This window comes from Pristiophorus japonicus, chromosome 5 (assembly GCF_044704955.1).
Source record: "Pristiophorus japonicus isolate sPriJap1 chromosome 5, sPriJap1.hap1, whole genome shotgun sequence".
In the NCBI taxonomy this organism is placed as follows: domain Eukaryota; kingdom Metazoa; phylum Chordata; class Chondrichthyes; family Pristiophoridae; genus Pristiophorus; species Pristiophorus japonicus.
The window spans coordinates 67,930,325-67,945,651 of record NC_091981.1 but is presented as its reverse complement, the minus strand read 5'-3'; the positions used below and the strand labels follow the sequence as shown (position 1 = coordinate 67,945,651).

Sequence of the window (15,327 nt, the reverse complement as noted above, 5' to 3'; positions counted from 1 at the left end):
AAGTTCAAAGAACCTACTTCCCTACTGAACCCCACCCCCTCAAAAAAAAAGCATAAATGTGTAATTTCACACATCAATTATCCTTAAGACTCTCCTGAAACCAACAGTCAGCATTTTGAGGGCCTGATAGGCTGGTGAAAATCAGCACAAACTGTGCCACTCTCCCCAAATTCCTGCTCCTGTTTCTGCCTCCTAGTTGCTAATGGATTGGAGCAGATCCCTCTCCTCTGAACGCCGCTCACAGTGAATGGTAGAGATTGTGATCTCTCTGTACTGTAGCCGAGAGCATGCAGAAATCAAGCGCAGGCAGCGGAAGGAGCATGCGGCAAACCAGGCTCCCTGCCCATCCTTTCCCTCAACCACTGTCTGTCCCACCTGTGACAGAGACTGTGGTTCTCGTATTGGACTGTACAGCCACCTAAGAACTCATGCTAAGAGTGGAAGCAAGTCTTCCTCGATTCTGAGGGACTGCGTATGATGATGGGGTAGTAGCTCGCACAATTACAGAAATTCCTGCTGGCAGTATATAGAGGGCCCAAGCCATATGGCATTGACATCCATCTTGCCACAATAACTCAGGTAAAATTGGGACCGAGTGCACTGGTAGGGGACGGGTAGAAACTGTGACCAGCCCCCTCCCCACCCCAGAAATGGACCACCACCGCCAATCACATCTTTCCTGCAATGTGGTGACCAGAACTGTATGCAGTACTCTAGCTGTGGCCTAACTAATGTTTTATACAGTTCAAGCATAGCCTCCCTGCTCTTGTATTCTATTCATCGGGTAAGAAAGGCAAGTATTCCGTATCCCTTCTTAACCACCTTATCTACATGTCCTGCCACCTTCAGGGATCTTCTACATGCACTCCAAGGTCCCACTGTTCCCCTACACTCCTCAGTATCCTACCAATTATTGTGGATTCCCTTATCCTTGTTAGCCCTCTCCAAATGCATTATCTCACACCTCTCTGAATTGAATTGCATTTGCCACTTTTCTGCCCAGCTGAACAGTCCATTGATATCTTCCTGCAGTCTACAACTTTCTTCCTCACTATCAACCACACGGCCAATTTTTGAACCACCTGCAAATTTCTAATCATGCCCCCGACATTGGACTCTAAATCATCGATCTATACCATAAAAAGCAGGGGACCTAGAACTGAGCCCTGAGGAACCCCACTGGATACAACTTTCCAGTCACAAAAACATGTGTCAACCATTAACCTTTGCTTCCTGCCACTGAGCCAATTTTGGATCCAACCTGCCACTTTTCCTTGGATCCCATGGGCTTTTACATTTCTGACCAGTCAACCAAGTGGGACCTTGTCAAAAGGAATATTGGGTATTCCTACTGCTTAAGTTGCAAAGCTCATGTCACTTTTTGCTGGATGGGTCAATTTTTATTAAACGGTTGGTCAAGTTTTGCCAGTATAAAAGGTTGGCAAGGACGCAAGATTGTTGATGATTTTAGTACATGGTCTTGAATCCACCGGTTGAAATTGTTTAAACGTCAAAGACAAAGGCAAACTACTGCCTGCTCGTTTCTCACCTTACAATGGAGGGAGCGGGTGAGGGAGACCTTGGCTGTCCCATTTTCAGGCGGGAGGCTGTTTAACTATGCAAATTGGGAGCATCATAGCAGGACCCAGATTACAATTTTCAACTACAAAAAGGCGGAGCCACTTCCTTAAGTACTCTGGGATGCAGACTATCAGGCCCTGGGGATTTATCGGCCTTCAATCCCATCAATTTCCCTAACACAATTTCCTGACTAATAAGGATTTCCTTTAGTTCCTCCTTCTTGCTAGACCCCCGGTCCCATAGTATTTCCGGAAGATTATGTGTGTCTTCCTTTGTGAAGACAGAACCAAAGTATTTGTTCAATTAGTCTGCCATTTCTTTGCTCCCCATTATGAATTCACCTGATTCTGACTTCAAGGGACCTACATTTGTCTTCACTAATCGTTTTCTCTTCACATATCTATTGAAGCTTTTGCAGTCAGTTTTTATGTTCCCTGCAAGCTTACTCTCATACTCCATTTTCCCCCTCCTAATTAAACCCTTTGTCCTCCTCTGCTGAATTCTAAATTTCTCCCAGTCCTCAGGTTTGCTGCTTTTTTTGGCCAATTTATATGCCTCTTCCTTGGTTTTAACACTATCCTTAATTTCCCTTGTTAGCCACGGTTGATCCACCTTCGCCGTTCTATTTTTACGCCAGGCAGGAATGTACAATTGTTGAAGTTCATCCATGTGATCTTTAAATGTTTGTCATTGCCTATCCACCGTCAACCCTTTAAGTATCATTCGCTAGTCTATCCTAGCCAATTCACGTCTCACACAAGAAAGTTATCTTTCTTTAAGTTCAGGACCCTAGTTTCTGAATTAACTGTGTCACTCTCCATCTTAATGAAGAATTCTACCATATTATGGTCACTCTTCCCCAAGGGGCCATGCCCAACAAGATTGCCAATTAATCCTCTCTCATTACACAAGACTCAGTCTAAGATGACCTGCTCTCTAGTTGCTTCCTCGATATATTGGTCTAGAAAACCATCCCTTATACACTCCAGGAAATCCTCCTCCTCCGTATTGCTACCAGTTTGGTTAGCCCAATCTATATGTAGATTAAAGTCACCCATGATAACTGTTGTACCTTTATTTCATGTATCCCTAATTTCCTGTTTGATGCCATCCCCAACCTCACTATCACTGTTTGCTGGTCTGTACACAACTCCCACTAGCGTTTTCTGCCCTTTGGTGTTCCGCAGCTCCACCCTTACAGATTCCACATCATCCAAGCTAATATCCTCCCTTACTATTGCGTTAATTTCCTCTTTAACCAGCAACGCTACCCCACCTCCTTTTCCTTTCTGTCTATCCTTCCTGAATATTGAATACCCCTGTATGTTGAGTTCCCAGCCTTGGTCACTCTGGAGCCATGTCTCCATAATCCCAAATACATCATATCCGTTAACAGCTATCTGCACAGTTAATTCATCCACCTTATTAAGAATGCTCCTTGCATTGAGACACAGAGCCTTCAGGATTGTTTTTTTAACACTCTTTGTCCTTTTAGAATTATGTTGTAATGTGGCCCTTTTTGATTTTTGCCTTTGATTTCTCTGCTCTCCACTTTTCCTTATCTCCTTTCTACCTTTTGCTTCTGCCCCCAATTTTACTTCCATCTGTCTCCCTCTTTTATTTTATTCTTGTGTGCTCCTCCGAGATACATACAAGTACTGTGGCCTGCTACAAGCCTGTGCTCACCACCAACCTCTCCCTTGCCGCCCCCCACCATCCCCCCCCCCCACCCCACCCCTCTCCCCAGCTGCCCTCCCAGGCAGTTCAGTGTAGAAGCTGGACAATTTCCTACCCCACTACAACCGGCAAGAAGTAGCAGAGTGCCCACTTGGGCAAAAGTCAAAAATTCCCCTACCCCAAACAAATTCTCACCAATCTGAGCCCAATCCAATGCAGAAGTTAAAAAGATAGTGTTCGCACCCACTACAATACCAGACACACTGTATTTCGTTACCTTGGACCTCCTCATTGGTAATTATACTTATGATGCCGAATTTACACAAACAGTGGCACTGACACAAAAAGATAGCCAGTGCCGAAGTAACTACCTTCATCAGCTAAATAGCTCATGGGATTTCCCATGTTTAAATCATCTGGGAGCAATGCCAAATAAGATTTTCAGGACCCACACATTAATTTCTGGAAGCCATTCCTCAATTTATACTATGGCCGCAAAATTTGTCTCCGTAGCGCCCATTGTTTGCGCACAATGAATGCTGCCAGACAGCAGCTTGGTTATGGCATTAGGGCAGCGAGTGTGCACTGGAAGTATGCAGAGTAGGTAGATTGTGACGTCAATCAGTGCGTAACACTGATTCAATGCCAACACTGCCATTTTGGAGGTCAACGCTCCAGCTAACGCCCTATTAAGTTCACACAGCTGAATCCTGCTGCTGAGGGCACAAGGACCCCCCCCACCAGTGCTACTTAAATGGATCATCAACTACTTAGAGGTTAGTTGCTGACTGATTTCTACTGGCTCTTGCTTCACTTGTGGAAGTGTTTGGTGTTCTTTAAAGTTGCAAAAGTCTACAGGGAGTGCAGTGGCAGGTGCTGAAGGACTTTGTCCTAACTGCAAGGATTCTGCACAGGCATTCCACTTGGCCGAAAGCATGACAGGGAGAATGTGTCAGATGTTGCATTTCACCAAGGATGTCCTCACTGAAATCTGCCACCTGCTGCAGCCACAACTGCAACCACAGAGTAGGGCAAGGATTGCATTGCCAGTGGCTGTGAAGGTCACTTTAGCCATGAACTTTCATGCGTCGGGCTCCTTCCAGGCTGGAGCAGGAGATAGTTGGAACATCTCCCTGTTTCTGTGAACTGTTGAATAAGGGAGGTATTCCAAGAGAGTTGAATACATTTTATTCTCTCCGGCCAGAGAGCAGCGGGCAGATAAGCAATAAATTCCCATTCTGCTAAATTTGTACTAGATTCAAATTATTGGTTAATTTAATTTTTTTACTACAGTAAATAATTTTTATTCATCAGTAGAACCATTTTCTATCTTTTCAGGCATAAGTTTCCCAAGAGTTTTTTTAGAATGATATCAAATGCTTTTGAGTCCATAGTAGCAGAATGTACCAATATGTCAACAGGACTTTCAAAGCAGTGCACTACCCCTGTTAGACCCATCATTAACAAATGCCCGTTTTAGACAGCCACCAAGAACACCTCAAAATTGTCCAACCCAATATGGCGTTGGACATATTTCAGGCACCCTTGAGGCATAGAGAACAGCACCGGGAAATTGGTGGTTTTTGCTTCCATTCTTCAAATTTCTACCCCACACTGTGCTACTGCAGAAATAGCTATGCTACAAAAGGCAAAAACTCCCAGCCAAAAGTATGGGTAGTTAATGCAGCTCCAGGATGGTGGCCATAGCCAAGATTCAAAAGCAGATCCAAGGAGTTTTGTAGCTTTCCCCCGGGTAATAGTAAATTGACTAGACTAGAGATTCAATAAGAAATACAAAAACATAGTAAATATCCCCTTTAACTGTTAAAGCTACATAATTACCATCTCCACAAGGTATGAATCATTATACAAATTTGTTCTTTAAAGAAGTTATGATGAACCTTTATAAAACACTGGTTCGGCTTCAACTGAAGTATTGTGTCCAATTCTGGGCACCACAGTTTTTCTCTATCTACTCTGTTTAGACCCCTCATGATTTTGAACACCTCTATCAAATCTGCTCTCAACCTTCCCTGCTCTAAGGAGAACAACCCCAGCTTCTCTAGTCTATCCACGTAAGTGAAGTCCCTCATCCCTGGAACCATTCTTGTAAATCTTTCCTGCTCCCTCTCCAAGGCCTTCACATCCTTCCTAAAGTGCGGTGCCCAGAATTGGACACAATACTCTAGTTGAGGGCCGAACTAGTGTTTTATAAAGGTTCATCATAACCTCCTTGCTTTTTTACTCTATGCCTCTATTTATGACACCCAGGATCTCGTATGTTTTTTAACCGCTTTCTCAACCTGCCCTACCATCTTCAACAATTTGTGCACATATACCCTCAGGTCTCTCTGTTCATGCAACCTTTTTAGAATTGTACCCTTTAGTTTACACTGCCTCTCCTCGTTTTGCCTACCAAAATGTATCACTTCGCACTTTTCTGCGTTAAATTTAATCTGCCACGTGTCCACCCATTCCACCAGTCTATCCATGTCCTCTTGAAGTCTATTACTACCCTCCTCACTGTTCACTATACTTCCAAATTTTGTGACATCTGCAAATTTTTAAATTGTACCAAGTCCAAGTCATTAATATACATCAAGAAAAGCAATGATCCTAGTACCAACCCCAGTCCAAAAAACAACTGTTCATCACTAATCTCTGCTTCCTGTCACATAAAGTTATCCTTCTCGTGAATGAAGATGTTAATGTATATTGTAAATCTCCTGGAGATGGTAGAATATACTGAACCAAATAATAGATCTTAATTAATATCACGATTAAAATTCTAATTTTTAAAACTTTGAGCATTCTGCAATGACTCAGTGAATTTCTTCAGCAAGTAGTTGAGCCTGAAAAGTCCCAGGTTCATTTCCCAGCTTGTGCCGAGTTAGAATGGCAGTAGAGGTGGTACAGGTGGCCGCAGTGACCCCTGTTAGAATGTATGGAGGAGAGAGAAAGGTGAAGAGGGGATCGATAGGTGGCGAAGAGGGGAGCAAGAGAGGTGGCGAAGGGGGGGGAAGAGAGAGAGGTGAGGCAGGGGGGAGAGAGAGTTGGCAAAAGGGGGCGCGAGAAAGGGGAAGAGAGAGAAATGGCGCCGGGGGAGAGAGAGGTTTCACAGGGTGGGGGGGATGAGAGAGAGAGAGAGAGAGAGAGAGAGAAAAAGAGGTGGCGCAAGGGGAAAGAGAGCAAGGGAGCGGGAGAGGTGGTGCAGGGGGAGCAAGAGAGGGAGAGAGAGAAGTGGCGTAGGGAGAGAGAGAGAGAGAGAGAGAGAGGGGGGGTGACGAAGGGGGAAAAGAGGTAGCAAAGCCGGAGGAGAGAAGTAGCGAAGGGGGCGGTGGAAGAGAGGTAGCGAAAGGGGAGAGAAAGAGAGATAGCGAAGGGGAGAAGAGAGGTAGTGAAGGGGGAGAGAGAGGTAGCAATGGTGGGGGGGGGCGGGGGGGAGAAAGAGAGGTAGTGAAGGGGGAGAGAGAGGGAGATATTTAGACAGTAGACAGATGGGTGACCACATTCTCAAAGTTACTGCGTATAACAGCACTGGAAATCAACTAGTACTGTAGTTAAGTCTGCTGTATTGCATGCACTTCCTGTGTCACACTTTCTCTATCGTGTTTTGTAGATAACAACCCTAAGTGACAGGAGGTTTGCTAGTAAAATTATGCATATGCTCTTTATTTCAAAAAATCTGAATCCTTTGCTCTACCAATAACACACTTATTGCATGCCCAATAAAGTATCTGACCATCAACCAGCACAAGGGAAAAGTAACATACTCTTATTTGACAATCAGCAGACGATCCAATAATCACATGCAACAGAATATTTAAATTTTCCTGACAGATAATGGAGCATCACTGTTACCTGGGTAGCAACAAGTCCACTGTAAAAATTGAACAAGAGCAAACAAAGTCACATTTCAACTTTTCAAAATTCAACCACAGCTTTTCAGAAAGCTGTCACACAGCTACCATTAGAAGTCAGTGCAATAAGAAACGTGAACATTAAACACACAAGCAATCTCCATCAGGCTTTCCAAATTCCGTTTCTCTATCCTGAAGGACATAGGTTAAAAATAACATTAAACGGTATTATACACTTACCACAACACACGGGGTTTAATTGTGACCACATTTAAAAACAGATCCTCCTCACCCTAATTGCAAGCAAAATGGATTTTGTTTTTGAATGCTGAACTGAATTAAGATTTGCCAGTAATCGCTGGGAAGCACACAAGAACTCAACAGGCTCGTACTCTTCCTACTACACCCAGCAGTCTCACAGTAAGAACAGCTGTCACGGGGCTACAGATCTCACATTGGCTGCCAGAAGCAACATTACGCAATACACTTCGGAAAGTACCTAAACGTAATCCAGTGACTAGTCTTGAAACCAGGGAGACCACTTCCCGCTTATGCGAGAGCATTTAACCAACTGTGTTGCTTAGAAGGGTGCAGCCCGAGAGAACAAGCCCAGCCCACATCAATGCTGCCAAAACACACACAATTCAAACCAGAGCACATCAACCTTTATACAATCAACTTTTCTGTGGAATGCTTCATTTAAGATTACATTTAAAAAGCTATATATGTGTAACACAATACTGCATAAACTTTTAGTTTCTGTGTATTAAAAAGCCTCTGTCCAAAACTGTCATTAGGAATTGCATTTAAACAATTGTTAAAAGGCAAGAGCTCGGAGTAATTAACAAATGATATAAACAAAACAAGAAGCACCCATCTCACTCCAGGACGGAACAACTGTAACCAGGAGACAACAGCCTTGGTCTGTGCTGTAGTTAGTTAATCGCACCTAGGATTCAAAGGGGCATTACACCTGGCCTCAACATTTCTATGCTTGAAAGGAAAGAAGTGCAAAAGTTCCCATTGCTGATCACTATATAGTTAGTGATCCTGCTAGAAATTGATTATATTGAAATTAAATGAGAAGACAATCTGGCTCAGCTGTAATGACACCCAAGGTCACATAACCTCCCAACTGTCACTATACAGGTTCACACATGAACATCTACTGGACGGAACTACTGGAAGGCTGCTTGCACCTGTTCATCCATAGCCCAGAGAGGAAGAGTAATAGAAGAAGGGAAGGAGAACAGGTCAGCAAACTGAGAACCAGGATATCAGCATCACAATCAGTCTCTAATATATCAAAAGTTGTGCATCTAGCACGCACTTCCAGTAAGTGTTACACTTACTTCCTGTAACACTTTCCAATCAGACTTTGTTGATAATAACTTTATAGTTGTAAAACAGCCTAATCTGACTCACCATGAGCAATGCCACAGAAAATCTGCTAGTATAGAAATTAAAATGACATTGTTTTAAAGTTTTTGAATTAAATTGCGGTTAAGCTGTGATGGCGTTTACATGAAGAGTTATTGGGCATTTTTTTTGCTTTGGGAAATTAATGATATATCCACCAATTTTACCATAATAACATGCACAAGGATAGGAGTTTCAAACCAAATGCGCCAGGGATAGGAGTTTAAAAAAAATGTACATCACATAATACATTTATATATAAAGTAGATCGCTGTGGCTTTGTTCACAGGTAGGCGCCTGGGAACAGCATCACCTCCAAGTCACACACCATCCTGACTTGGAAATATATTGCCATTCCTTCATCGTTGCTGGGTCAAAATCAAGGAATTCACTATCTAGCAGCACTATAGGATTTCCTTCACCACACGAACTGCAGCAGTTCAAGAAGGCGGCTCACCATCACCTTCTCAAAGGCAACTAGGGATGGGCAATAAATGCTGACCTTGCTACCGACACCCATATCCCAAGAATGAATTTTTTTTTAAGATAATCGGAGCCTGAAATTAGGCTTTTGACATTTACCACCGTCCTGCCGTAGCCTAATTCAGACAATGCTGTAATAGAGTAAGGTAACTGAAGCAAAAACATTACACTTACACAAAATAACAAAAGGTATAGGCCTCATGGAAAAATGGATAATACCATTCATTTTACAAAACCCACTTAAATCTCTCCTATAAAATTAATTCGACCGCCTACAGTGAATGTGCTGAAGCATCCTCCTCCTCCCCAAAGCTTTCCTTCTTTCCTCATTTATGTACATGATTATAAAATATATTTTCCCTCCCTATATTTCCCATGGGGGATTGTTTGTTCTTGCTGAAGCAGCCATTGACATAGCACTCCAAAGGAAAGATTTTTGTCACACCATTGAGTCTCTAATGACAAGAAGCTAAAAAGGTCATCATTCCCTATGGTCATGTCCTGTCTGCCTGACTGAACTTGGCCAGGATCCAAAGTCAGCATCAATGTGCCTCAAATGTCCCTTTCTGACCGCTCAATAAAAGTAACAAAGTTCACCTCAAACACTATAAATTCAACATTTTTAGTTAATGGTATAAACTGTATAAAAAAACAAATGGCAGATCAAAACTCGATGTGGTTCCTACTGATTAGTGAACAGCAGCTTTGAAGAAAGATTTGATTGCAAGATATTCTGCTGATTATTGGTCACATCGAAACATAGGGCCCAAGTTTCGGGTGGAGTTGCTCCTAGTTTTTCGGAGCAACTAGTTTATTTTCGAGTATGTTAGAAATTGCAATTCTCGGATAATAGTTTGCTCCAGTTCTAGTGAGTTAGTTTAGGTTGGCTTTAGGTAAGGTATTTTTTTTTCAAAAGGGGGTGTGTCCAGCCACTCAAGCCTGTTTTGCAAGTTTCGGCAGTGAAAACTTACTTCAAACTAACTTAGGATAGAGTAAGTATCCACTTTTGTAAGTTCTGAAACACCTTACCTAGAGTTAAGTTTAGTGCAGGCACAGCCAGAGAGGGGTGGGTGGGTGGGGGGGTGTGGGGGTGGGGTGGGAAGCATTAAACACAAAGGACACATCAACATCACAACAGGGGGGGGGGAGGGAAGTTAGAGGATTTTCCATAAACACCTTCATAACAACATTAAAGAAGCAAAATACATTTAAAGCATAAGCACAAAACAAAGCAGTACATTTACGAAGCACAAAAAGTAATAAGCAATTAATTAATAAAAAATAGAAGGAACCCTGCACCTAAAGCTCCAAGACCAAAGTAATAAGCAACCAATCAATAAAAAATTTAAAAATAGAAGTCCTACCTTTGTGTGAAGGGAAGGTGTTTCTGTCAGTGTCTCTCTCTCTCTGTCTGACAGTGAGGGGTGGGGGGTGTGTGGGGGCATTGGGGGGGGGGGGGTATGGTGCGTGTGGGGGTGGGGATGGTGTGGGGTGGTGTGGGGTGGGGGGGGTGATGGTGAGGGTGTGGGGGTATGTGGGGGGGGGGGGTGTGTTTGTGTGTGCGTGTGTGTGTGGGTGTGTGTGTGTGTGGGGGGGTGGGGGTGTGTTGGGCGGAGTGGGGGTATGTGGGGGGAGTGTGTGGGGTGGGTGTGTGGTGGCGGGGACGGTGTGAGATGGAGGGGTGTGGTGGGGGTGTGTGGGGTGGGTGTGTGGGGGGCGGTGTGTGGGGGGTGTGGCTGAATGCGGGGGGGCTGTGGGGCGGAACGTGGGGGGTGGATGTGGGGGGCTGAACGCGGGGAGAGGGAGGCTGGACGGAGGCACCCCTGCTCTCTCCTCCAGCCCTTCGATCATTTCGAGTGCCCCCCAACCCACACTCCTCCATCCCTTGCCTTGCTCCTCCATCCCTTGCCACGCTCCTCCATCCCTTGCCACGCTCCTCCATCCCTTGCCTCGCTCCTCCATCCCTTGCCTCGCTCCTCCATCCCTTGCCTCGCTCCTCCATCCCTTCCCATGCTTCTCCCCCACCCATCACCTCCCCAGTGCCCTCTTTCTACGCTCCTCCATCCCTTGCCTCGCTCCTCCATCCCTTGCCTCGCTCCTCCATCCCTTGCCTCGCTCCTCCATCCCTTGCCTCGCTCCTCCATCCCTTGCCACGCTCCTCCATCCCTTGCCTCGCTCCTCCATCCCTTGCCTCGCTCCTCCATCCCTTGCCACGCTCCTCCATCCCTTGCCTCGCTCCTCCATCCCTTGCCTTGCTCCTCCATCCCTTGCCACGCTCCTCCATCCCTTGCCACGCTCCTCCATCCCTTGCCTCGCTCCTCCATCCCTTGCCTCGCTCCTCCATCCCTTCCCATGCTTCTCCCCCACCCATCACCTCCCCAGTGCCCTCTTTCTACGCTCCTCCATCCCTCCCCAGTACCCACACCATTCTGAAACAGACTGGGGAAAAACGGCCTGCTGAGCCATTGCGCAGGCGCGCACGTTGCAACGCGCACGCGCAACGAAGCCGGCAGTCTTCAGGCACGCAAGGGCTTAGCCCCGCCCACCTGCAGCTTGCTCCGCCCCAGGAAGACTGCACTGCTCCACGCCTCGGTCCAGGAGGACCGGAGAATTGCAGCAAAATATTCCAGCGCACCTTCGAGCCCAGGCAGGTCACTTAAGTCTCAGAGGTGCGCCGTTTTCACCTGATGCCGAAACTTGGGCCCTATGTGTGCAAAGGGCCACCTGCAGCGAATGTGCAAAAGAGCTGTGACTCACCACGTGGAAGAGGAGTCAGCAGATGGCTGTGAATCCAGCGCGGATTACGAGGAGATGGCTAGAGAGGCAGCTCAGTCCCAGGACGAAGTGTATGGAGTATATACAGGCACCACAGATTGTCCTCCAGTGATAATGGAAGTCGAGATTAATGGCGTTCCAGTCTTCATGGAAGTGGACAAGGGGGCGAGTCAGTCAGTAATGAGCCAGGAAGCCTTTGAGAGGCTATGGAACGATCAAGCTGAACAACCCAAGCTGGTCCCGGTTCAGGCAAAGCTGCGCACCTACACCAAGGAACTGATATCAGTTGTTGGTCGTGCGGATGTAAGTGTATCCCATGATGGCACGGTGCACAATTTACCATTGTGGATTGTTTCAGGTGATGGACCAATGTTGCTTGGAAGAAGATGGATGGGAAAGATTCATTGGAACTGGGAAGACTTCATCCCTCCAGCGATCAACGTCCCCCGTGCTCAGGAGGCAGAGCAAGCCCCCACCTTCGGTTGGACCATGCACCGGAGAGCAGGTCCTCACAGCCCCCCCGAATGCACCTTCCCGGTTTCAATGGCAGGACTCCTGGGGAGGAAGATTGGATCCGAGGGCGCCTTCCCTGCTTCAGTGGCAGAATCTCTGGGAAAGAAGATCGCGGCAGTCGACATCGTGGACAGGGAAAAGATGGCGTCCAACCCACAACGTGCAGTGCTAGTGGAGCAAAGACACGTGGTTCCACGCAAGGAAGATGATTGGGGTAAAAGTAGTAAAGCCATTTTAAAGGAGGCTAGCAACCCGCCATTTTTGAATGAACTGCTTGAAATTGGTAACCAATGTAAAGGTCCGGTTGTAACGAGTAAAATGTTGTTGAGCGATGTCGGGTGCAAATTGCAATCAGCCAATGTAACAGGCAAACACCTAACGGTCGTATAGAGGTCCAGCGGGCTACACAATGCTGTAAGCCTGCGTCCCCAGGATCAGAATGATGTGTCATAAAGTGTCCCCACAGCTGACAGAAGTAGACAAGACGCAGAGTAAACGATCCCCGGAGAGCAGAGACACCAGTAGTGGTACCCTGCCTCAGATCGGTTTAACATTGCAGGCACCCGATGGCATGAACCGCCACGGACCAGAAACAGTAAACTGTGCCTATGCTCGCAGTCAGCTACCATCGCCCACCACCCGGGTGGAAAAGGCGCAGCCCACAAACCCACTACCGCAATGCCCAAGAGCGAAGGGTCACCCGCAACGGCTCCTCTGAATGGGAGCTGGAGAGTGCTCACAACGGTGCCCTCAAAGAAAGCTAGTCAGCAGTCCCCTGCGAGCTGCTAGACAAGACGAGGCAGCCCCACCGTCACTTAGACGAAACGCTCACTCGCTCAGACCGCTTCCCAGGGAGCAGCAGTGGCACTGTGCAAACGAAAAGGACAGGGAGGTCACAGACACATCAGCTGTCTTTGGGCCTGCCCCACACTAGGAATAACGGCAAGAGCCCTGAGCTCCGGCAACTCGAGCAAAATGAGCTCACCTCGCCCACAGACCCACTAGCATGGGGCGCTGCACCGCCATCAGACGACCCGGATCTCATTCGGCCGTGCTGGAACGAGACTGTCCTTGTATACCTGTACTGAGATACCTGCACTGATCATGTAAATGTACCACACAAAAAGAAATGCAACTGTAATCCACCCAACAAATGTACCAAGATGTAAATGTAAAACCCATGTGATGAACTTGAATGCAACTTGCATGTAACGGGTCATTAGCCTGATCTCTGTGTGGGGGGGGGGGGGGGGGTGAGAATGGAGTAGTTATGGACTCACAACCAGAAACCACTGGAACCTCCAATGGCAACAAATCTCACTACCAACTCACCCAAGCTAGAAGCGACCCTCCAATGGTCAACCAGGAAAAGCAAACCCGAGGTCACTGTCAATGTTCAAGTCAATGTGCATTAAAGACTTGGGGGGAAGTGATGTCATGTACGTAGACCATGTATACTAACTGTATAGTCACATAAGGTGTGCCACCAGAGGGCACTGCGGTGGGAGACCTGAGGGTCACCTGCATAGGTGTGCAGGCCCAGGATAAAAGGCTGCCCACCATGCTTGTGCCTCACTCTGGAGTTACAATAAATGGGACTAAGGTCACAACAGCTCAAGTACAATACTAGACCTTGTGGAGTCATTCATAAGAGTATTAAAGACATAACACCAGTGATCTCTGTAAACAATCTCTCCAGTTTACAACCAGCTACAATTACCTAGATTTGCTTATTTTGAATTTATAGAGTCAGGCCAATCTAGCAGCTGAACTTCATATGATGCTCCAGATGCTAGAATACCACCCTCTGCCAAAATCACACGAGATCTGCCAATATAGATACATGTATATTTAAAATTAATGGATGGAAAATTGTGGACTATGCCCCATGTGCAATTCTTCAATATACAACGTGATGCTCTGTGTGGGAGCACACAAGCAGAAAATATATCCTCTAATTGTACTTTGAATAACCTCAATACTTTTGCTTCATTTATCTTGTTTGGTCAATTATTTCAAGCATTTATCATTCTTCGAGTAAAGATGTTTTCCCGATATCTAAATGTACTTCAAACTAATTTGCATTTATGTCCTCTGGTTCTACTGTTTTTGGTGTATTTTAAAGTAACAATCTGATTTTACCCTGACGACTTGATTTCATGCTTCAAAGAAGTCCCCACTTAACTGTCTCCTCTCCAGACATTCCCCGAGTTTCGGGTGGAGTTGCTTCTATTTTTTTGGAGCAACTAGTTTAGTTTGGAGTATGTTAGGAATTGCAATTCTCGGCACTTACTTTGCTCCAGTTCTAGTGAGTTAGTTTAGGTTGGTTTTAGTTCAGATATTTTTTTTCCAAAAGGGGGTGTGTCCAGCCACTCAGGCCTGTTTTGCAAGTTTCGGCAGCGAAAACTTACTCCAAACTAACTTAGAATGGAGTAAGTGCCCACGTTTGTAAGTTCTGAACAACCTTACCTGAGTTAAGCTCAGTGCAGGCACAGCTGGAGGCGGGGGCTGGGAATTAAACACAAAAAGGATTGAAGCATTAAACACATCACTTAAAATGGCCTAAAACCTCTTTCGATTATATTTTGCCTTATATCTGCTGAATGATGATAGGTGCTTCTCTTTTTATAAACAAACAAGTGCTGGCTCCCGGCTGAGGCAGCACCTAATTATGGCCAATTTGATCCTTTGGAAATTATCATACCCCATTAGTCCAATCTATTACTTGAAAGACTCACCCCATTTGTAAAACTAGCTGTTTGGCATTGTGCCTGTGTCAGGGACTGACTGTCAGAGTAACATGTTGTAAGCCACCCTAACCCACCATTGTCTCCCACACCCCCAGCAGCACTCTTCCCCCACCTCCCAACCCTTTGCTCCGTGTGTCCCTCCTCACTCCTGTACGCCCAACAGCACGCTTCCCCTCCCACCCCCCAGCTTCCAACCCAACCCCTCGCAGCCAGCAGCAGGACCGATCTGTGTGTCTCAGATACAATAGGGCAATTAGTCGCGGTCCACG

The 15,327-nt window shown here is 46.0% G+C and overlaps 1 protein-coding gene across 8 annotated transcripts in view; it reads right to left on the bottom strand.

The window, feature by feature from the left end:
* The window catches only part of hivep1 (HIVEP zinc finger 1), a 330,679-nt gene that overhangs the window by 263,866 nt on the left and 51,486 nt on the right, over window positions 1–15,327 (bottom strand). For 7 of the 8 annotated variants that reach the window (XM_070880700.1, XM_070880703.1, XM_070880704.1 and 4 more), the window contains exon 3: window positions 14,778–14,816. The exons of the other annotated variant lie outside the window; for it this stretch is intronic. In XM_070880700.1, coding sequence (XP_070736801.1) covers window positions 14,778–14,816 — 39 coding nt within the window. The remainder of the gene's footprint in view (window positions 1–14,777; window positions 14,817–15,327) is intronic. 8 annotated transcript variants of the gene reach the window in all.